The sequence below is a fragment of the Gossypium hirsutum genome, chromosome D06 (genome assembly GCF_007990345.1).
Source record: "Gossypium hirsutum isolate 1008001.06 chromosome D06, Gossypium_hirsutum_v2.1, whole genome shotgun sequence".
In the NCBI taxonomy this organism is placed as follows: domain Eukaryota; kingdom Viridiplantae; phylum Streptophyta; class Magnoliopsida; order Malvales; family Malvaceae; genus Gossypium; species Gossypium hirsutum.
In genome coordinates this window covers 65,675,730-65,699,398 of record NC_053442.1, presented here as the reverse complement: position 1 = coordinate 65,699,398, position 23,669 = coordinate 65,675,730, and the positions used below count along the sequence as shown (strand labels likewise).

General features: G+C 30.4%; 3 protein-coding genes across 3 annotated transcripts; 1 reads left to right on the top strand and 2 right to left on the bottom strand.

Annotated features, from left to right (window-relative positions):
• Window positions 1-778: 778 nt before the first annotated feature.
• LOC107960237 (ras-related protein RABA1c) lies at window positions 779-3,599 on the bottom strand. Its single transcript, XM_016896536.2, has 2 exons — window positions 3,178-3,599; window positions 779-1,537 (listed from the first exon to the last, which is right to left on the bottom strand). The coding sequence occupies exons 1-2, from the start codon at window positions 3,396-3,398 to the stop codon at window positions 1,102-1,104; spliced, it is 657 nt and encodes a 218-aa protein (XP_016752025.2). The 5' UTR covers window positions 3,399-3,599; the 3' UTR covers window positions 779-1,101.
• Window positions 3,600-6,070: 2,471 nt separating this feature from the next.
• Window positions 6,071-9,470, top strand: LOC121218685 (probable alpha,alpha-trehalose-phosphate synthase [UDP-forming] 7). Its single transcript, XM_041096282.1, has 4 exons — window positions 6,071-6,147; window positions 6,299-8,400; window positions 8,477-8,750; window positions 8,851-9,470. The coding sequence occupies exons 2-4, from the start codon at window positions 6,413-6,415 to the stop codon at window positions 9,160-9,162; spliced, it is 2,574 nt and encodes an 857-aa protein (XP_040952216.1). The 5' UTR covers window positions 6,071-6,147; window positions 6,299-6,412; the 3' UTR covers window positions 9,163-9,470.
• A 1,113-nt stretch (window positions 9,471-10,583) lies between these two features.
• Window positions 10,584-12,631, bottom strand: LOC121218684 (protein GRAVITROPIC IN THE LIGHT 1). Its single transcript, XM_041096281.1, has 2 exons — window positions 10,999-12,631; window positions 10,584-10,816 (listed from the first exon to the last, which is right to left on the bottom strand). The coding sequence occupies exons 1-2, from the start codon at window positions 12,394-12,396 to the stop codon at window positions 10,748-10,750; spliced, it is 1,467 nt and encodes a 488-aa protein (XP_040952215.1). The 5' UTR covers window positions 12,397-12,631; the 3' UTR covers window positions 10,584-10,747.
• Between the last annotated feature and the right edge of the window lie 11,038 nt (window positions 12,632-23,669).

Here is a 23,669-nt window from a genome sequence, read left to right as displayed (position 1 = left end):
TTTACATAGTATTATTATATATTTAATTTATTTACTATAAATTACATAATATATAAAAATAAAATAAAAATGTATAGAATAAGCCAAGCTCGGGCTTTGAATGTTAAAGCCCAAGCTTAGCCCACATTTTAATCAAGTTTATTTATTTTTACCTAAACTCATTTTTCTACCCTTATACCTCTCCCCATACCCTTCCATATTTCGAGCTTACCACAAAATCAGTGTTTTAACAATTAATAAACATAAAGGATATGTCAACAATTAATTCCTAAACTTTACAATTTTTTTTCTAATTTAATCATGTAACTTAACTTTTTCTAATTTTGGTCCTTATAATGATATATTACTTATTGTACCACTGTCATTACTTTAAAAAAAATTATAAAAAAATATAATTTTTAAATAATAACAAATTAAGAAAAATTGCCTAACTTCTATGATTAATGTGGACTCAAAAAATTCAAAAATTTTGAAATTCCATCTCTGTACTTTTGTTTTTAAGAATTTAATCCCTATTGTTAATATTGTTAATTTTTTTATTAAATTATTGGTATGACATTTTAAAATTAAAAAAATATACAACTAAGAAAATGATGTTTTAATAAATCTGAATTTATAAAAATAATTTTAATAATTGGACTTAAATTTTAAAATCTAAAAAATAAAGGACAAATTTACAAAAAATACAAAAATTTATGGCATAAAAATAAATTTACAAAAAGTACAAGGACTTATGACATAATGATAAATTTACAAAAAGGTACAGGGACTTATGGCATGCCCACAACAATCAAAAGGTGTTCATTGCTTGAAAGATTTTAAGTTTTAAACACCACAATTGTCCTTTGTAACATTCATAAAAAGGTAAAAGCATGTCCTAAACTAACATAAACACTACAAACATCATTGATAGCCCAATTCACCTATCTAAATTCAACAATATAATTCCCTGGAAAAAAAATTTGGATGTAAACCGAACCGATCTCACCCGAAATTCCTACTGTTAGGCGCCTTTTCGAGAAGATTCTACAAAACCGACACAGCAGAACAACCCCCAGCTGCGTCGTTAAACAATTGGATGTTCGGGTTTATGTCATTTTCTTAGCTTGAGCAACAACCCCCTTTCTTCATTGCGGAGATGTCTTTACCAACATCGATTTTCTCGCCTTTGGAAGGAACGGTTGATGCAGTCCCTTCGTCAGCTGTCTCCATGGCTTTTTTGCTTACGATATGGTAGATTTGAGTAAGAACTTCGGCAAATGCGTTCTCTACATTTGTAGCTTCGAGAGCGGAAGTTTCCATGAAGTAGAGAGACTCTTTCTCAGCGAAAGACTTCCCGTCTTCAGTTGGGACGGCCACGAGGTGACGAAGATCTGATTTGTTACCGATGAGCATGACTACGATGTTGGGATCTGTGTGATCCCTTAACTCTCTTAACCACCTCTCAACGTTCTCGAATGTGGAATGACGGGTAACGTCGTACACGAGGAGTGCACCAACGGCTCCTCGGTAATAAGCACTTGTTATGGCTCGGTACCTATTGGCATGAAAAGAGAACTTCAGAAAATAACATAAAAAGAAGCATAAGAAGCATAGAATCAAAACAAATTTTATTTCTAACTCGAGTCGCTCCATTAGCCATCGTCCCTAAAACATAGTAGCATTACATGCTATTAAACCAGGGCAACCAAACCCAAGCCAGACAACGACACTGGTAACATCAACATTAGATAAGTACCACATACGTGCCCTGGAGTCGGACAAAGCTACAGCAGAAACCAAACAGAGGAATCACTCAGCCATTCCGGGGGGGTGTTGAAAAATTTTGGATATATAACCGAATAGAAGATGGAAACGGGGTGACTTGCACGGGAAACAATGGTGATGACTAGACTTGGTCATTTAGAATGATGTGGAAGCTAAGTTAGTAAAGGTTTACGGAAAGACAAAGCACGGTACCATGGTCGCAAGCTCTAACATTACAGCTAGTCGCACAGCCATAAAGGGGCTTAGCAGAAGTGCTTTTAACCCAGGGGCCTTTCGTATTGAAATATTTTCATTTTCATACGCTAAAACTACCAAAATTATTGTTAAGTCCACACTGGTAAACGAAGAACCAAACCCGGACTATAACTCAGCCCTGTAATATGCTATAGTGCAAAAGAAAAACCGTAAGTACTGACTTCTCCGGTATGCAAGAATAAAAGAGCAAAACAATTTACTGAATCGAAACTCATTTCCCGTAACACTCCGAACTGTCAAAACACACAATGAGTAAAATATTCCAACAACTTAACATCTATTTACTTGTTCAAGCCATTTCTTCCAGTAACAAATTAAACCGAACCATAGCTACAAGTTCCCTGCGACAACCTGAAATACTGAACGAGATTTGATGCTAAACACTGGACTAGCAATTTTATGCACTTATAGAGACACAATTGGTGAAGTTCATCGGGATTCTCGTAAAACCATATCGTTATAGAACTCACACAAGTAACCTAAATTATCATTCAGCAATTTAGCACCAAATCTCCTTGTGATTACACAATGACAAAAACAACGAAGCATGCAAGTAAGAAAACTCGTAAAACTGTAACGTTATAAGTAACCTAAATTATATCATAGGGCATTTAGCTCTAAACATGAAATAGAAAGCACATATTAAATGGAAAGCATTAACAATTACAAAAGAACACACACAACTCATTACAAGTCTGTAAGAAAACATCAAATATTCTATTAAATCCACAAAAATGGTAGATTTTACATTTAGCCCCTTAAATTTTTATGAAATTACATGTTAGTATAATGGTAAAATTGCACTTTGGCCCCCTATCTCTAACCCCCTAAAGCAATTTTCTTACTTCGTCCCTGCTTAAATCTATGTTCAAGCTATTCAAAAACCCTAACTCCTAAATCTAAATAACTAATTTGTTATATATATATATATATAAGACACATGCAGCTCAAAAACCTTAATAAATCTAAAAATCCCACAATTTAGATCCCATTATTGGATCAAATCAAACTCTCCCTCAATCAAAAAAAGCTACAAAACATGAAAAATAACAAGAAAATTTTTCCTTTTTTTTTTTTGAAAAATCAGCAAAGAACTAAAAATACCCAGATCAAGAAACAAGGAAAGGGAGAGAAAGGGTATATAAAAAATAATACCTTTCTTGACCAGCAGTATCCCAAATCTGAGCTTTGATGACTTTGCCATCAACATTTAAGCTACGAGTTGCGAACTCAACACCAATGGTGGATTTGGATTCTAAGCTGAACTCGTTCCTAGTGAATCTTGAGAGTAAATTGGATTTTCCCACACCTGAATCACCGATTAATACTACTTTGAAAAGGTAATCATAGTCATCTTCTGCTCTGTAACCAGCCATTTTTCACTTTCTTTCTTTTTCAAATGGAGGATTGGTTTCGAGTTTATTGAGCTTTTAAAAAAAAATTCTTAAAAAGATTTCTCTAGAAATAAAAAATAAAAATCAAACCTTTATTTTGCCAAGTTGGAAATGTAAAAGACTGCTGTCTGCTTGGTTGGACTCCACACAGTAGGGATGATATTATAAAAAAAACCGAGCTCGCTTACGTTTTCGTCGATAAATTTATAGACTTTATGAACCGAATTTTTTTTTCGATCTCTAACATTGATAGCTAGAATGACGAGGGTCTAAGGTATATTCGTCTGTTCGTTGATGGATACTGATCTACCATACTAATCGTAAAATCATTGCTTGGATTTCATTAATCGAACTTTAGAAAAGAAAAAAGAAACTTAACAATTGAGTAACTTAAATAAAAAATTCCAAATAATTTAATAATTTAAATGAAAATTTTTGAATAATTCAATAACTATTTTGTAACTTTTTGAAGTTGAATAACCGAAATATAAATTTACTAATAATTTAGTGACATTAATTGTAGTTTACCCTGGAGAAAAAATATTGTCGCTTCCATACATTTATAATAATCTTTTAAAGTAAAATATGCATATAATGATATTTGAACTGGTGCAAATTAATTTCAGTATATTTATAATAATATTTTTTATTAAATTTATATATACATGTATATATATTTATAATTAAATTTAAATAAAATATTTTATTTTTTTAAATAATAAAATAAATCATTTGAGATCATCCATATTTTTATTTTTATTTTTAAAATTAAACTTAAATTTAAACTTAAACCTGATTTGATTCGACCAACCCTTGAATTCTTTTGGGGACAACTACCATGTTCTAAACTATTTGAGTTATTTAAGGTTACAAAACATGTAATAATACAAAATTCAAGTCATTAATCGATAAAAGTATCATGGAGGTCTTTATACTAAGAGTCGAATTATATTTTGCTCCTTCTACTAAAAAATAAATAAACTAATTCCGGTATATTAGATTAAAGAGAAAATTGGTCATTTCTACTAAAAAACTCATCCATTTGTACTGTTAAAACTGATGTGACTGACGAAATAACTAGACAGTGACGTGTCACATGTACCTCATGTTGATGTAAATGGACCAATTTTTAACTAGAAATGGATAAAATTTTTAACAAAATAACTAGTTTGCTCTTTAATTTAATATATATAGACTAATTTACCTTTTTTTTTTGAGTAGATAGGATAAAAAACAATCTGACTTTTAATACAATGACTTCCATAGTACTTTTACCTCGTTAAACTGTTTTTTTACATAATTGGAAATTAACTATTTCACCCACAAAGGGTTAATCCACGAGTAGATTTGAAGTTGGGATGAATAAATTTATATATGGTTCGATGTGTAATTTGATATATGAAGTTTTAATAATTAGATTGAGGTTTTTAAATAATAAAAAAAAAAGCACGAGGATTGAATTTTTAATTTTTTAAGCAAGAGGACTAAATCTCAAAGCTTATCAAAGTATAGGGACTAATAATATAAAATAATCAATTCTTAAATTGTATAAATATGCACCGGTTGAATTGGGTTAGACTCAAACTTTGAATATTAAAACAGATAAAAAGAATTACAGATACCAAGATGGACCTAATTGTCATGGTAAAAATTATACAATCCATTAATTATTTTATCAAATTTTAGATTGAAAGATTTTCATTAAAACAAAAAATAAAAACAAGGAAATTTTCTTTTGTAAAAAGAATTATATAATGTTTAATGAACCGCTAAGATCAACTTGTCTAAACATCGAACGGCTAAAATTAACTGGCGCCACCATAGCGTATTTTTTTTTTCAGAAATGGAGCATCAATTTGTAAATGTGGCTCACAGAAATTTCCAAAAAAGCTTTTTTTATATAAGGTTTAATATAATATTTGGTAACTAAACTTGACGCTTTTTCCTAATTTGGTACCTAAACTTTTTTCTGGTCCAATTTGGTGCCCAAATTTCATATTTTTTCCCTAATTTGGTACCTAAACTTGACACTTTTTTTAAGTTGGTACTTAATCTTTTGGGGGTTTCAATTTGATACCTGAACTTGACTATTTTTCCTAATTTGGTACCTATTGTTTTTGTTCGATTTGGTACTTGTCAAATGTTTTATAAATTACTCCAATATACTAAAAATAGTATCTTATGAGGTAGTAAAAATAATCATTGTATAATTGACATGTAACAAATAACATGATTTTTTTGTATTTTATATGTTAAATTACTTTTAGCTTTATTTATTTATTTTATTAATTGAAAAAAATTAATTTCTTTTAATTTGGAATTTAAAATTTTTTTATTTAATATTAATCCGTTAAGTACTAACAATATTTCTATAACATAACAAAAAAAATTTTAACACCATTAGTATTTTGTGTAATTTGTATAACATTTAATAAATTTAGGTACCAAATTGAACCTAAAAGAAAAAGTTTAGGTACCAAATTAGGCCCCAAAAAAGTTTTGATACCAAATTACAAAAAAATGTCAAGTTCAGGTACCAAATTGGGCTAAAAAAAAGTTTGTACCAAATTAGAAAAAAGTGTAAAGTTCAGATACTAAATGTTATATTAAACCTTTTGATTAAAAAAAAAGAGAAATTGTAAATGTGGCTCATAGAAATTTCCAAAATTTTTCTAATAATTGAACTCGATTCAAATGGTTCCCATTAAAGACAAAACCCGTTGCTTTGAAGGTAATGTTTCAATAATTTTGATTCATATTCAGTTTTTTTTTATTGAATTTTGATATAATATTCATTTGGGTACCTTTAATTTTCAGTTTTTTTCACAATTTTAGATCTATTTTATTGATGGGTTTATTTCGAATCTTCAATATCAATGCAGATCATGTCGAATTAATAGAGTACTTATTGGAACAGAATCGAAAGTCATCGAAGCGTTGAAGATATTTCTTATTGATTCTTGTTAAGGGTTATAATTATAAAAAAGGGATTCAAGATGATGTCAAGATCATATACTAATCTCTTGGATCTAGCTTCCGGTAATTTTCCGGTAATGGGTCCGGTTCGTGAAAGGAAACGGTTGACCCGGGTAATGACGGTTCCTGGTGTAGTTTCCGAACTCGACGATGATCAAGCTAATAGTGTAAACTCTGATGTACATTCATCGGTAAATCAAGATCGAATTATAATCGTAGCGAATCAGTTACCGGTTAAAGCTAAACGGGGACCGGATAATAAAGGATGGAGTTTTAATTGGGATGATTATTCATTGTTATTACAATTAAAAGATGGTTTACCCGAAGAAATGGAGGTTTTATATGTGGGCTCGTTGAAAATCGATGTCGATATCAACGAACAAGACGAGGTTTCATCGGTTTTGTTGGAAAATTTCAAGTGTGTGCCGGCGTTTTTGCCGCCGGAGATTTTCAATAAGTTTTATCATGGGTTTTGTAAGCAACATCTATGGTCATTGTTCCATTATATGTTACCTTATTCGGCTAATCACGGCGGTCGATTCGATCGGTCGTTGTGGGAAGCATATGTTGCAGCGAATAAGATATTTTCACAAAGGGTTATTGAGGTTATAAACCCAGAAGATGATTATATTTGGATTCATGATTATCATTTGATGGTGTTGCCTACGTTTTTACGGAGACGGTTTAATCGATTGAGAATGGGGTTTTTCTTACATAGTCCGTTCCCTTCGTCGGAGATTTATCGAACATCGCCGGTAAGGGAAGAGATTCTAAAGGCGCTGTTGAATTCGGATCTTATCGGTTTTCATACTTTTGATTACGCTAGACATTTTCTATCTTGCTGTAGTCGAATGTTAGGTTTAGAGTATCAATCGAAACGGGGTTATATCGGATTAGAGTATTACGGTAGAACGATCGGGATAAAGATTATGCCTGTTGGTGTTCATATGGAACAGATTGAATCTGCTTTGAGAGTTGCAGATAAAGAATCGAGAATTCATGAGTTCAAACAAAAGTTTGATGGTAAAACTGTATTGCTCGGTGTTGATGATATGGATGTGTTTAAAGGTGTCAATTTGAAGCTTTTGGCTATGGAACAGATGTTGAAACAACACCCGAAATGGCAAGGAAGAGCCGTACTTGTTCAAATCACGAACCCGGCTAGGGGACGAGGGAAAGATCTCGAGGATACACAAGCTGAAATACAAGCAAGTTGTAAAAGAATAAACGAGATGTTCGGAAAACCGGGTTATGAACCGATTGTGTTTATCGATAGGCCAATATCATTAACCGAAAGGGTTGCATACTATACTATAGCTGAGTGTGTCGTGGTAACAGCGGTGAGGGACGGGATGAATCTTACTCCTTATGAGTATATCGCGTGCCGACAGGGAGTTTCTGAATCTGCGTCTTCTTCCGAATCAAATGGGCCTAAGAAGAGTATGCTAGTGGTATCGGAGTTTATAGGTTGTTCTCCTTCACTTAGTGGTGCAATTCGGGTTAATCCATGGAATTGCGAAGCAACTGCTGAGGCAATGAACAAGGCAATCTCGATGGCTGATGCTGAGACGCAGTTACAACACGAGAAGCATTATAGGTACGTTAGTTCACATGATGTAGCGTTTTGGTCTCGTAGTTTCTTTCAAGATATGGAAAGGACGTGTAAAGATCATTTTAGAAGACGATGCTGGGGAATCGGTTTGAGCTTCGGGTTTAGAGTTGTAGCACTCGACTCTAACTTCAGAAAGTTGTCTATTGATCACATAGAATCCGTGTATGTAAGGTCCAAAAATCGGGCTATATTATTAGACTATGATGGAACGGTAATGCCTCAAACATCGCATAATAAGACCCCAAATGCAGAGGTAATCTCGATCGTGAACAGACTCTTGGGTGATACCAAGAATACAGTCTTTGTCGTAAGTGGAAGAGGAAAAGAAAGTTTAGACAAGTGGTTTTCTCCATGTAAGAAACTCGGGATTGCAGCCGAACACGGATATTTCATGAGGTACGATGTTTTACCCGTTTTCGCTTTTCCGCTCCTTGTTAAAATGGTTCTTACATCGGAGTTGTCGGAGTTACAGGTGGTCTAGTGACGATAAATGGGAAGTTTGTGGACCAAATAGTGAATTCAGGTGGAAGCAAATAGCTGAACCTGTTATGAGATTGTATACCGAGGCCACTGATGGCTCATCTATCGAAACCAAGGAGAGTGCCTTGGTTTGGCACCATCGAGATGCAGACCCGAGTTTCGGGTCTAGCCAAGCCAAGGAGATGTTAGACCATCTTGAGAGCGTATTAGCTAATGAGCCAGTGACCGTAAAAAGCGGCCAGTTTATCATTGATGTAAAGCCACAGGTATCTACTTAACTTCGGGCGGTTATATGGTTTGCTACTCATGACTTAACAACATTGGTTTCGTACATCAGTTAATCAGCGTTTTGATGTTTGCTTTTAGGGAGTCAGTAAAGGTGTGGTCGCCGAAAAGGTCTTCACAACCATGGCCGAGAGCGGAAAGCAAGCAGATTTTGTTCTCTGCATCGGCGACGACAGATCCGACGAGGAGATGTTCGAGATCATTAGCAGTGCGATTTCCAGTGGCATCCTATCCTCCAATACATCCGTTTTCGCCTGCACGGTCGGCCAGAAACCTAGCAAAGCCAAATATTATTTAGACGATCCGGCTGAGGTCATAAACATGCTCGAAGCCCTTGCGGATGCTTCGGACCCGGGATCCTTCACAGATACTGAATCAGATATCTCCCTTTGAAATACCCTCTGTTTCCTTTATACAAAATTCCGGGGCCAGTCTAGAAGAAGTGAATCTAGATTTTCCGATACTGTCCGTTGGAAAGCGTCATCGAGATACAGCCGCGGAGAAAATTATGACTCGATAGAAACATATTAACTAACACTTGCAAATCACATGCATGAACAAATGTTTACTGAAGCTTTTTCCTTTGTGTATTCAAATGCAGCACTTCATTTTTGCAACAGGTCAAACTTTTTTGGTAGAATTGTGTAATTAGCCCATCTTTCTTTCTTTCTTTCTCATTTTAACCCTTCATTTTTTTTTATCTCCTTCTCTAACTAGCCCTTAAACCAAGGACATAAGGCTTGATATTTCAAATTCTTATTTTCGAATTAAATTCAAATAAGTTACGAGCTCGAATTTAGGGTTTAATATTTATGATTTAATTTGACATAATTAGATTTTTTACTTACTTTTAAGGTACAATTTACAAGTAATATATATATAACTACAATCAAAATCAACACAAACATAATGACAATTACAGCAATCCATTCATTACAACCGGAATCATACTATTACAATGCATAAAGGTGGGGTTGATAATTGATATATATTTGGACTCACACATAGGGACTTAAAACCAGAATAAAATCTAAACACATAACCCACAAATGTGTAAATAAGCATTGTGACACTTAGGGGCAAAGGGCACTAAAATGAGAAATTATTTTTTTAATCCCAAAATTTATAAAATCCTAAGTTTATATATTGTAAAGTTATAATTTGGCTCCCAAAATGCTAGAAGTTCGATTTAATCCTTTTGAAAACCATAAAAATATAAGCCAATGTAAGAGTGAAATTGCATTAACTGTAATAAAAATATATAACTTAATCTCGACCCTTCCTAAAAAACTTCTTGACTTCGCCTCTGGTGACACTCAAGGTTTTAGTGCCTCGACCTTAACTAGTATAGTTATCAGAATTAACTATTTGAACTAATTAATGATATTATAAAAGTATAATATCAAATTGGGTAAAATTAGTGCGTGGACTAAACCTCAAATTAGAGAATAATAGAAAGACCAAAATCATAATTTGACCTATTTAGAGAATAGTTGGATTACTTAGTTTAATCCAAAATATAACTAAAATAATTAAAAATATATATAATTCCTTTTTATAAAGTTATAAACAATAGAGGGTATTACTGTCAATGCAAAAAAACGTAGGTTCAAGACTTTAAGTGCATTGAAGCGCATTATCCTCTTATTTATGGATTGGGAAGGGGCTATAAGTACTTCTAGATATTGTGTCAAAAAGAGCAGATATGATTAAAAATCTGTAACGAAATTATTAAAAAAACAATATAACTAAAAAAAATACAAATACAAATATATATTATATTACATGAATAATTAATAGACCAAAATGTACATATATAATAAAGCTTTAAACATAAATATAACTCAAATAATATGAAATTACACTAAAGAATATACAAATTACCAGATTTATCTTTTTATTGTATTATTATATAATATATATTAACAGATTTTTTTTCATTACATAAAATTTTCTTTAAAAAATAAAAACCTAGTCCCTAATATCCTAGCTGCACCTTGTATGCTACTAACCACGCGCTACCACACGCGCCGCTCTCAAGTGGAAACTAAAAGAAGTTTTTAAAAGAAAACATCAAAACCCCACTTGAAAATAGCAACCAGCCCCTCCCAACCACCTCCCTTAGGTGGAGCGTGTAAGAAACGCGCGTGTGGATAATAACGCCTTGGCATTTAACATGTTTTCATCCAATAATAATTATATAAAAAAGGGAAAAGATCAACGACTCACCGGAGGAGTAATCACCGGCGACAAGTAAACTTGGCTTTGTATCACCGTTTTTCCGATCTTGAACCCGGGAACCACCGTGAAAATCACCCTGATATCAACGTTTCCGTCGTTGATTTCGCCGGAAAACAACGATTCTTCACTCACGTTCTCCATATAAACCTCCGAGAACCGGCAATTCCTCTTCACTTCAAAGACCGAAACCGGTTCAACCATCGATAAACCCAACCGGTGTAACATCCAAAACCGTTTCGCCATCTCGGCAAACGCCGTGAAAAAACCCGAATCCGGAAACCCACCCGACGTAACAATTTTCCTCTGATTCAAATTCCCAAAGAAGGAACACTCCATTTTAGCATGAACCAAATCGAAATACTTGGCTCTAATGAATTTCCCCAAAAGTGAATTCGGGTTTAAAGCTAAAATCGATCTCGGGTTTACCGATTTTAGCCTCTTGAATTCAATAAAACATTGTTCCGGGTCGGGTTTTTTCGGATTCAACTCTTTGTTAACCCCATAATCGAAGAGATTAAAGCTCTGTAACATTGTTTTACACAGAAAGGATTCAAAAGCAAAGCACCTATGGCTTTCTTTAATGAAAAGAGCTTTGGGTTCAATTGCTTTAGCAGCTTCATTAAGATCCCAATTAGCTAATTCCATTTCTTTCACCATCAATTTCTCAAAACTACGAACAGATCTCAAAGCTTTATGTAAAACTTCAATAAAATGACTAACATTCAACCTCGAAAGCTTGAGATTATCAAAAACATATAAAGGACCACTAGCGTTTAATTTCTTTTCCAAAGATTTGTTGATTTCAACACAATCTTTGAACTGTTTATGAAATGAAACGATCATTGAATCTTTTGTTTCAACATCAGATTCTAATTTCTTGATCGTTATTTCATAAGTACGCATCAAGCTTTGTTGTTCTTGAATTTCAGCTAACATTAAAGTAACTTGAGGTGAAAGATCGAGTTCTTTTTTTAAGAACTTACGTTTTAGCTCTGATAATGCTCTGAGTTGTTCAACAATGGCTTCATCAGCAGCTTGAATTGCATCATTGTTGTATGGGTTTTGTGCCATTTGAAGTTCAGCGTAAGCAGCTTTGATTGAAGTAACACTAGCGAAGATCTTAGCTAATAAAGCTTCTAATATGGCCTTATGTTTAAATTTGGCGTCTGGGTTTGGATTATAACACTCGAACTTGTGTTGTGATGGGAAAACACAAGCTCCCATCCCATGTTTATTATCGCTGTTTCTGAAGTTGATTACCTTGTGAAAGGTTCTTGAAAGCTTGCTTCTATGGCTGCCGCCATTGTTGTTGCTGTTAATGCTGCTGGTGGTGCTGTTGCAGCTTCTGCTTCGGGTGAACATTGATTTGGGTCCGATTGGATCCATTTTTTTTTTGTTTGAAAGATGAAAAATTAGAATGAATTGGGAGGGATTCAATTGTGGGTTAGATCATGAAAAAGAAAAAAGATATTTGGGTTATTGTGAATTTGTGTAAACACTAAGAACCTGTTTGGAGAAAAAGAAAGTGAGAGAGAATCTGATATTTTTTGAAAAAGAAAAAAAAAATAAAGCAACAAAAGAGAAGAATTAATTTTTGACTATATTCAGATTTGAAGCCGGAGACGGTGGTGGATTTGAAAACAAAAGAAAATTTAAATGAAAAAAATGAAAAAGAACACAAAAATCAAAAAGAAAATTTATTTAAAAGCGCGGGAAAAAAGAATAAAAAAGAAAGATGAACAGCCCATTGATTTTCTTAAAAATATGTTGAAAGTCCTTGAACTCTTTGTAATTTTTTGAATTTAGTCCTTTTACTTTTCAAATTTTAAAATTCGGGTTGAAACCGTTAACACTGTCAAGATTATTTCAAAGTATCATACCAATAAATTGAACAGTGTTAATAGTGACTTCTATCCAGATCAATTTTTATTTTAATGTTTGGTTTGATTTTAGTTCGATTACTATTGAATTTTGGTTTGAGTCCCTATATTTTTCTCATATTTAAAATTTAGTCCCTCTACTTTTATTATAATAATTTGTTCCAACTTTTTCAGATTTTAAATTTCAAGTCTAATTGTTAACGCCGTTAAAATCTTTCTATTAAGTTTACTTGCGTGATATTTTGAATTAAAAGTGTTAGATTTGTGTGATTCAAATCTCGTTACTTGTTAAAGAAATAAAACAGAAAGACAAAATAAGAAGATCTGTAGGGGCGAAGGATCGAGGTACAGACCATGCCGTACAAGTTGATTATAACAGGGTTGTTCAACCCTTAAATAGATATAGTTGAACTCCTCTTGTATTTTGTGTTTTTCAACATAATGAATTTCTTCTCATCTACCCGTGGTTTTCCCGATAACGAATTTTCACGTCAAATCTGTGTGTTCTTATTTTTCTTTTTTATTGCTATGCGATCATTCCTACTGCCATTATCGACATTAATTATAACAAAAAGAAATACTCACTCAATAACCACGTAACAAAAAAAAAATTGTCATTACAATGAATCTAAATTTAATAGAAGAATTTTAACTGTGTCAACAATTAGACTCGCATTTTTAAATTTAAAAGTTAAAGGACCAAATTTTATATATATGAAGAGTACAAGGACTTATAATATATTTTAACCATATATATATATATATAATAGAAGAGATGATGATTGCATGTAGCGTAAGCCCTTCAAGTAAAAGAACAATAATGGTTCATGTAGTGTTGTTTCAGGCTCGGTGGGAAAAATAATTAAAATATAAAAAAAAACTGGTCTAAATAAAATTATAAATTTATGACTAATTATTTAAATAAAAAATTGCCTTAAAAAAAGATCATAAAGATAAAAAGGTTAAAATTTATAATTTGGTCACTTAATTTTAAAGAATTATTCGAAAATTTTTATTTAAGTCACTGGATTGTTAAAATTATTATTGTATAGCTTTCTCTGTTCGCACCACTTGTACCAATTGAAAGCTTTCATTTCCCTTTTTCTTTCACAGTTCAACTTTTTTTTATATATAAAATAGTTTTGAACGTCACAAATCTACTAACCGAAATCCAAACAAATTTCTTCTGATACCTCGGCACTGATTGTCATATCGAATTGGATTTAAGGTATATTCTTATGCTCCTTATTGATGGGTATTGTTTCATTATAACGATCGTCAAACTATCGCTTAGAGCTCGTTAGCTGGACTTAAAAAAAAACTTTAATAACGCAATGACTTAAACAAAAACTTTTAAATAGTTAAGAGACTAAAACGTAAAAAGAAATAAACAAGTTAACCGAGCGAAACGGTCCAAAAAGCCATGGCCGAAAGCAAAAGAGCAACTAAAAATATCCATAATTAGCAAGTTCTTTGAAAATTGAAATGTGGGGCCTTAAATAAACTTTAGAAGCTAACGTTGAGCCCTTTATATTTAAATTTTTTTCTATATTTATTTAAGGTTAAAATATGTTATATGTCCCTGAATTCTTCATAAATTTTAAATTTAGTCTATATACTTTTATTTTTTAGAATTTAATTTATTTATTTTTTAGATTTCAAATTCAAGTCCAATTATTAACATTGTTACTTTTTTTGGTTAAATTTGTTAGTGCGACATTTTGGAATAAAAAAAAACTTCATTTGATAGCAATGTAACTAAAAAATGTTGTAGGGTTTGGATGTGTGGTGTGTTTACCTGCGGTTAGTGCAAAAATAGTGGTGATAGTGAGATCATATACTGTAACGTGAGATAAAAAGTAAGCTAAACGCACCGCCCATCCAAACCCATACTAAAAGTGAGTTTGGATGGGCGGTGCTTTTACCTGCAGTTAGTGTAAAAACAGCGGTAGCGATGAGATTAGATACTGTAGTGATACTGTAGCATGAGACAAAAAGTAAGCTAAACGCACCGCACCCAATCGCTCATCCAAACCCACTATAAATCTAACAAATTAATTTCAATAGTGTTAACAGTTGGATCTGCATTTTGAAATTTGAAAAGCAAAGGGACTAAATTCTTAGAAATAAAAGTATAGGATCAAATTTTAAACTTACTAAGCGTGTAGGGACTTATGGTATATTTTAACCTTTATTTAGAATTTACAGTTTAAATATGCTTAATTTAATATAAATTAATAATATTTTTATCATTTATAAATAGGGGAAAATAGCTTACAATAAATTAAAAATGGATATAAATGAATGAAAAATATAAAAAAAATATTTTTAAATATATATTGTTTAATCTATATTACCAATTTTTCAAACATTAATTTAATTGGAAAAATTATCCAAAAACACTTATAAAATATGAGAAAACTAATAATAAAAACATATTCAATTTAAAAAAATTATCGGCTCGTACGGAACAGACGACGGGTTGTTGGAGATCATCAGAGATGCCGGAGTTTCTTTTTCTCTCTTTACAGGCATCGGGTGGTTACTCTGTGAGCTTTTCTTCTTCTTGCATGTTCGGTTTTGGCCAGCGAATTAGGCTCTTCATTTGCGGTTGGGTTTTTGTTTCTTGTTTTATCGGTTTTTCATTCGGGTTTATTTATCTTCTTTACTATTTTTCTTTTTCGGATTCGTTTATTTCTAATAATTAACTCCAATTGAAATAACCATTCACTTAAAAAATATTTTTATTTTTTAAAAAAATAATTATCTTTAACAAAATTATTATTATTTAAAAAAATATTTTTTTCCAGTGTGATAAATTCTTTTCAAACTTGGTTATAATTACTAAATAATAATTGTGATTATATGAATAAAATTATGCTGAATTTTTGTGAGAAATTATTGAATCTAAGTGACCCTAATGGAAGACGTGAGTGCTAAGAAACCATAATTGCTACCAAATTATAGTTTACCCTTTTATATTATATTAAAAATAATTTAATTATTATACATATATTATAATTTATAAGATTTTTTTTTGTTGTCGATTGAGTATTAGTTCGATTGGCATCAGTATTGTTGCCAATGCAGGAGGACGTGGGTTTGAGCGTGTTGAAGTGCATTATCCTCCTATTTAAGGGTTGGGGTGGGGCTATGGGTAGTTCTAGGCATTATATCAAAAAGAGCAGCTATGATAAGAACCTATAATAAGATTAATGTTTTTTTTAAAAAATTTAAAATTAATCTTATTATTGTTAATTATGCTCTAAATAGTTTATATCTTAAATTTTGTTTAACCTTATATAATCATATAATAAAATACTATATATTAAAACACAGACGGTAAAACGGACATGAGAAATGTCAAATTAAATATATTTTCTATTTTAATTTATTTAAATAAAATTGCCATTTAAAACTTTATTTAATTTTTTTAAAATTATTAAATACATATTAATTTATACACGTACAATCAACCCGTATATCGTACCGGATAAAACCCTAGTTTGTATATAAAACCAATTAGACACAAATAATGATTAAAAAACTAGTTAATCCAATGATTAAAATTTATAATCATTTTCTTATTTGGTATTTTTAATCAATAATCAATAATACATTATTTTTCATTCTTGTTGTTTTCTAAAAAAAAAAGTTAAAATACTTAAATTTACTAATTTAGTCCCTCTATTATGTTAAGCTAAAGATTTAACCTCTTTAATTTGACATTACTTAATCTCTTTATTTTTATAACATCATTAACAAGTCAAAATAAATAAATCCGCATCATCACTTTAATAAATTTATAAAATTAAAAGGACCAATTTATATAAATATATAATAGAAGGACTAAAATCATAATTAAACTAAATTATATATATAACTATAAAATTTGGTGATAATGTTATGCTTGTCTCAAACATCATAAGCCTATGAAGTAACCCATAAGCCAATGAAGGGGTGTGTTTATGGGTGATTTTGGATATGCTTCAATTTTTTTTTCTTCATTTGACTATGGATTTTTTTATTGGTCACTTAATTATGAAAAAGTTACAAATTGGTAATTTAATTATTAGTAAAAAAAATTATCGCCCAACTAGCTTTAATTTTAGGAGTTTCCATTTTTACATTAGCTATAGCTAGTAACCGAAAGAGATAAAATTAAATGATTGAGTGACTATTTTGTAACTTTTCATAATTGGATGACCTCTAATGTAGTTTACCCTTATATATAAAAAGTTATTATAAAAAGGTAAAAATAAAATATAACTCTTCATAATTGAGTGATAAATTTAACTGTTATAATGAAATATTGTTATAAAGACGAATCTTAAATATATATATATATTTAGAATTAAAATCTTAAATAATTGAAACTTAATCTCTGAGAACTTTAAGATAAAAAAAATCAATAGTTGACGTGTTTCAATCTGATCAAAGCTGATAAGTTCACATATATATATTAAATCGGATTTGGGGCAGGTATTTTATTAATAAGTGATTGGATCGGGTCGGATTTAGAGAAAACCCACCTTATATTAGGATAACCACTAATTTACCCTTATACATTATATTAATATTAAATCTAGGAGTTTTCGAGATATATGAGTAGGGGCGAAGGGAGGGGAGCTGGCAGGACCCATGCCTCCTTAAAATGGGAAATTGTCGCTTTAATGCTCTCAAAATTCATAAAATTTTAAGTTAACATATGATAAAATTACAGTTTGGTCTCCAAGATGCCAGAATTACAATTTAGTCCTTTTAAAAACTATAAAGATATAAACAAGTATAAGAGTGAAATTCCGTTTTAACTTTCATAAAAATATATAACTTAATCACGACCCCGTAAAAAAAATTTAGTTTCGCCTCTATATATGAGTAGTACTTTAGGTGAAAGTCGAGGAACGTAAAAATCCGACCCGCCCCATTGCCATCCTATCTAAATTATGAATTATAAGGCAAGGCTAAGGCACAATCATGGCAATGGGGGCATGCAACTATAATTTCAGTTTCTGTGTGTTGTTTACACTTACGCGACTTCACATATATATATGAAGCAAAATTATTATGAGAATGGCTGACTTTGAGATGAGATTTGCTCATAGCAAATTATGACCATTCATATAATATAAAAATAGTTATAGACTTGGTCAAGGGCGGAGTGAGAAAATTTTTGTGGGGATTGGAATTAAATTGTATATTTTTACGATCGTAAAAATATAATTTTATCATTTTAATAACTTATATCTTTATAATTTTTAAAAGATTAAATCAAATTTTTATTATTTTTGGGGAGTCAATGTGCAATTTTACCGTTATTAATTTAAAATTTTATAAACTATAAACGGACCTAAATAGAAAAAAAATTCATTTTAGGGGAGCCGAGATCCTTGCCAATCCTCCTGAATTCACCACTGATCTTGATCAAGGAATTTGCCCCATTCTTCATTAAGAATTTTCAAATACATTCGGTTCTCTTTATGTTGTAACAATTGAATTTATTGTAAAATTGACTGTTGTAAATTTGTTTTATTTTTAAAATCGACCCTCAATGTCATAAAGAAAAACAAAACTACAAAATGAAGATCGGATTACACAATGTGTAAACGTTATGAGTTAAAGTTACTATTATGCCAATTTTAAAAATTGCCACCATTATGCCAATTGGTGACTAAAAAGATAAAATTGAATAGTTGAGTGACTAAAAAAAATTTACTAATAGTTGGGTGACTACTAGTGCAATTTACCATTTTAAAAATTATAATTATATCTAACTGTTAAATACTGAACCATTAATTAACTCAACTCAAGCTAGCTAATTAGAACTAAATGGTAAAAAATCAGATCAATTTAGTCCATGTCGATTTCAAAAGTGAATTGCTAAATATAATTAATCACAACGTTAATGTTTTCCGACAATTTTACATATTTGTTTATTGATATAATAACAAGTTTAGCCCTTAAAATTTACACATTATGCCAATTTAGTCCCAAATTAACAAATTCAGCCCTCAACATTTACGCAAAACATATAAACGCTGAAGACTAAATTTGTTGTTTTATATCAATCAAAATCATATACAATTGACGGAAAACACGAAAGTTGTGACTAATTGCCCTGAGTTGCTTACTTTCGAAATTAATAAAGACTAAATTACTATTTTTTCATAGAGACACCAATTTACTCAATATCAGAACTGAAAAAGACTAAAAAAGTATTTTTGCCCAGAATAAATCTAGGGAGGACTTGTACATGCAAAACTCGAATATTTTTATTTTCTTAACTATCAATTCAGTAAATGTTATTACACATTAATAAGCATGTTTCGAGTTCAAATCTAGACAATATATAATGTTGATTATTGACTGAACTTATAATTAAATTATCTAATTGGGACTTAAGTGTTAATTTACCCAATTAAATTAAGATTAGACCAAAATTAATCCAATGGGGGGGACAAAAGACATAAATAATAATGTTATCTTTTAAGTTGAATGATGAGAATTAGTGGGTTTTGCTTTGTTTATTGGGCACACCATCAAAACACAATCATCATTTAATTTTCTAGAATCATCTATTCATTCATATTTGGTCCTACCATAGGTATTTTCCAAACATTCCAACTTTAAGTTTTAGCTTTTGGAAGTCCAAAAATTTTCTTCAACACACCTTTATTAAATTAAGTCGATGGTTGTTGATTGAATTTTAATTCGATTAATATGAGTATTGTTGTTAATGTAGGAGGGCATGGGTTTGAATGCGCTAAAGCGCATTTCCTATTTATAGGTTGGGGAGGGACTATGGGTAGTTCTAGACATTGTGCAAAAAAAAAACAGATATGATCAGAACCTACAATAACCAATTGGACACCAATTAATATTTAGTTGAAAAATATTTTTTAAAATAGTAAACATTTATTATAGGAGTATTTTTATCTTTTTTATTTCAAATCTGTAAACTCAAAATGATTTAACAGATGATGAGATTTGAACCTAGAGGTGCTCATGGGTCGGGCCAGGTTTGGGTCGGGCCCATAAAAAATTTTGGCCAGGGCCCGGCCCGAAATATGGGCCTAAAATTTTGCCCAGGCCCGGCCCGAGAAAAAAATCATAAGCCCGGGCCCGGCCTGGCGCAGCCCATTTTTTTAATAAATACCAAAAATTTATTTTAAAAATTTAAAAAAGTATTTTAAAATATTTTAAAATTAAAAAAATTTAAAAAATAAATATATTTATTATATCGGGCCGGGCCGGGCCAAAAAAATGGTGCCCGAAGCCTGGCCCGTTTTCTAAATGGGCCTCATTTTTTTGCCCAAGCCCATATTTCGGGCCTATATTTTACCCAAACCCTCCCATATTTTGGGCGGGCCGTCAAGCACGTCTATTTGAACCTAAGACACTAAACTCATCGGTGTTTCAATTTTATGATTTTAACTAAAATCTACAAACGGATTTAATATAATAATAAGTTGTTATTTATTAATGTTATCCTTATATATACGGTCAATTGAATTCAATGATAAGGAATTCGATATCATTTAAGTAAAGTTTTAGGTTCGTGTTTTGAGGGATGGAGAAAAATAATTGTAGGGGAGTTTACCCTATTTAGAGACTTGACTCAGATTGACTCGAAATTTAGTTAGAGCCCAATATAACTATCGTACATCGAAAAGCATCTGACCATATATATAATATAATATGAACTATTATTGAATTGAAGAAGAAGAAAGTATAATGTGAAATGATATGTAGGGAACTGAATTATGGCACACTCACGAGCGTAAATGAGACGCTAGTGCTCGCAAGCCATTCAAGTTTGACTTAATAATATTCAGGGCGAACGACTCGTGAATATTATCAAGCTTTTTATTTTTAGTATATATTTAATATTTTTATATTATCAAATTATATTGTTGCTTTTAATATATATTATTAATCCAAAGATTAATTATTGAGTCGAGCTCGAGTTCGAGCTTGAGTACAAAAAATAAACAGGCTTAATCAAGCTTGAGTTTGGGTAGCTCGATTTTATTTTGAGTTGAGCTCAAGCTTACCAGTATTTGGACTTAGCTTGGCTTGATTGCACCCCTACTCACGATTTGGGTGGAATAAATTTATGTAAAAAATAATTTATTTAAAAGCCGATGAAGTTTGGTTGAAATTGTATCGCTTAAAGTTATATTCGGTTCAATTCAAGTCCCACTATGTATAATTTTTTATTAATTTAATATAAAAAAATAAAAAAAATATTTTCATAATAAAATAAATTACTTTGAAAAATGAACTTTTTTTAATAATATTTCAAATAAATTGATATTCAGTTAACTCGTGATATCAACTTACATAAAAAAATTTAAATATAATATATATATATAAACAGTCATCAATTATTAAAAAAAATGAATGGAGTTAGGTTAAGATGTATTTGATTTTAAATTATGAGAACTAGGCGTCTACGTAAAGAATAGAAAATTGAAAAAAAAAATATTATAACTTCAGATTGGGTCGATGATCGGTCCGGTTCAAGTTAAATTTGGACAAAGATTTATTTTTAGGTCGGTTCAACATAACTCGAATTTAAATTAAATATTCTTTTAAAATATTATTTTTTAAATTTAATTAAAAAAGTATATAAATGTTAGTATGAAATTATGTACTTTTAATGTTTTATTATGTTTTAAAAAGTAATATTTAAAAATATCAAATAAATTAAAATTTTAAACATAAAACAAGTTAAATATTTATATTATAATATTATATATTTATTTATATAATAAAAAATATATAATATATTATAAAAATAGAAAATGAGATAAATTTGGTTCGAGCTTGGATATTGGAGTTCAAGCTCCGAGTCATATCTTAAACGGGCATAATTTATTGAGGCGATGACAAGAAGTGACATTGGACTCCCAAAAAAAAAATGAAGAATTTACATTTAGATCTTTTTAGATTTTATAAAAAATTATTAGCTATTACAATGATAAATTACACTTTAACTCAAGGTAAACAGTATCATACCGGTACCGGTTGTATCAATTGGTGTAATGACCCAAAATTCACGGGCATCGAAAAAGTATAATATCGGACCTCCGTCTCAGTAAATTGAGTTTAAAAATAATTATTAGAAATATTTACTAGGCTAATTGTGTGTTTAATTAGGTTTTAGATTGGTGAATTTAGTCTGATTAAGAATACTTAGGAAAAATGATCAAATTGAATAAAGAGTGAAAGTCTAATTATAGATTAAAAGAAAGTAAAAAGGGCTAAAATGGAAATTAAGCCATTTATATGAAATGTGGCATATATGCATTAAAATTTAAGTTATATATAAATATTATATGTATATAATTAGTATAATTATTAAACATTATTATATTATTATATTATTATTACTATTATAATTATTAAATAAACCAAAATATGCCAATTGTATGGATATGATAAAATACTTGTAAAAGATATTTATTAATTAAATTATTATATTAAAATATTTTTTTTATGAAGCAGTTAGATTAAGACAAATGTAAGGTTATGATATGTTACAAATGTATTAATTATATTTGTTATTAAAATAGATATTTTATAAATATTAATTAATTAAATATAAAAGAAATAGGGTAATAAAGTTGTACAAATGTAATAAAATATAATTAAAAGATATTCATTAATTAAATGGTTATTAATAAATTATATTAATATAATATAAAGTAAATGAAATAAAAGGAAATAAAAAAACAAAGCAAAAGAAAAGAAAGAAACAGGGGAGAAAGAAAGAAAGAAAAGAAAAAGGAAAAACTAAAGGTTTAAGGTTTAAAGCTTTGATTGGTAAGTCAATTAAGCCCTTTTCTTTTAATTTTGATGTTTTAGAAGCTTTAGAGTAGAGTTTTGATGAATTTAAGTTGAGGTTTTGGAAGTTTATAGGTTTTTAAGCATGGTTCATGTTGAATAAATTGTTGAATTAGGGATTTAATTGAATGAATTTTAAGTTAGATTTGATAAAGGGATTCGATTGTAAAAGAAACTATAAGTTTTATGTTTTAGGGACTAAATTGGGGGGAATTCGAAATTAGGAAAATATGCTGAAATTTTAATAGTTAAATTTGAGTTTGGATGAAATTTGAATAGAAATAGAGTGTGAATTGAAATAGGACAGTAAGTAAACTTAGTTAGGATTAAATTGGAATTAGGGTATAAATTGGATAAAAATTCAATTATTATTATTAATTAGTGCTGTAATTAATAGTGTAATTTATTATTATTTTTGTAGCTAACAAAGAACTCGAGGCATCGGCATCAAAAGGAAAGGAGAAAGCTATCGAGGACTAAAACGGGAGATTTACGGTTTGTATTACTATAATTCAAGTTATTTATTACTAAATGTTAAATGTTAATTTATGTGTTTGGTAAATGAAATATGAGGTAAGTATTGTTATTATTATTATTATTAAAATGAGTGGGAATTAAATTGAACAGTTGATATAAATTAATATTTGAATTGTTTGTTGATTGAAAGCGGGAAATGAATTTGAATCGAATTGTGACTGATATTAAATTGAATGGAAATGTATGAGTTGTGAAAATGTCTGAATTGTGGATTAATTATTGATTGAAAGGTGGAAAAATGATGGAATTGAAAATGTGAGAAATTGTGATTGAATTGAGGTTATATGTGATTTAAATACCCTATTAACTAGTCGGGCTGAGTCGGATATAGTTGGCATGCCATAGGATTGGAAGAGTTCAGGGATACTTCGACCTCGAGTCGATGAGACACTG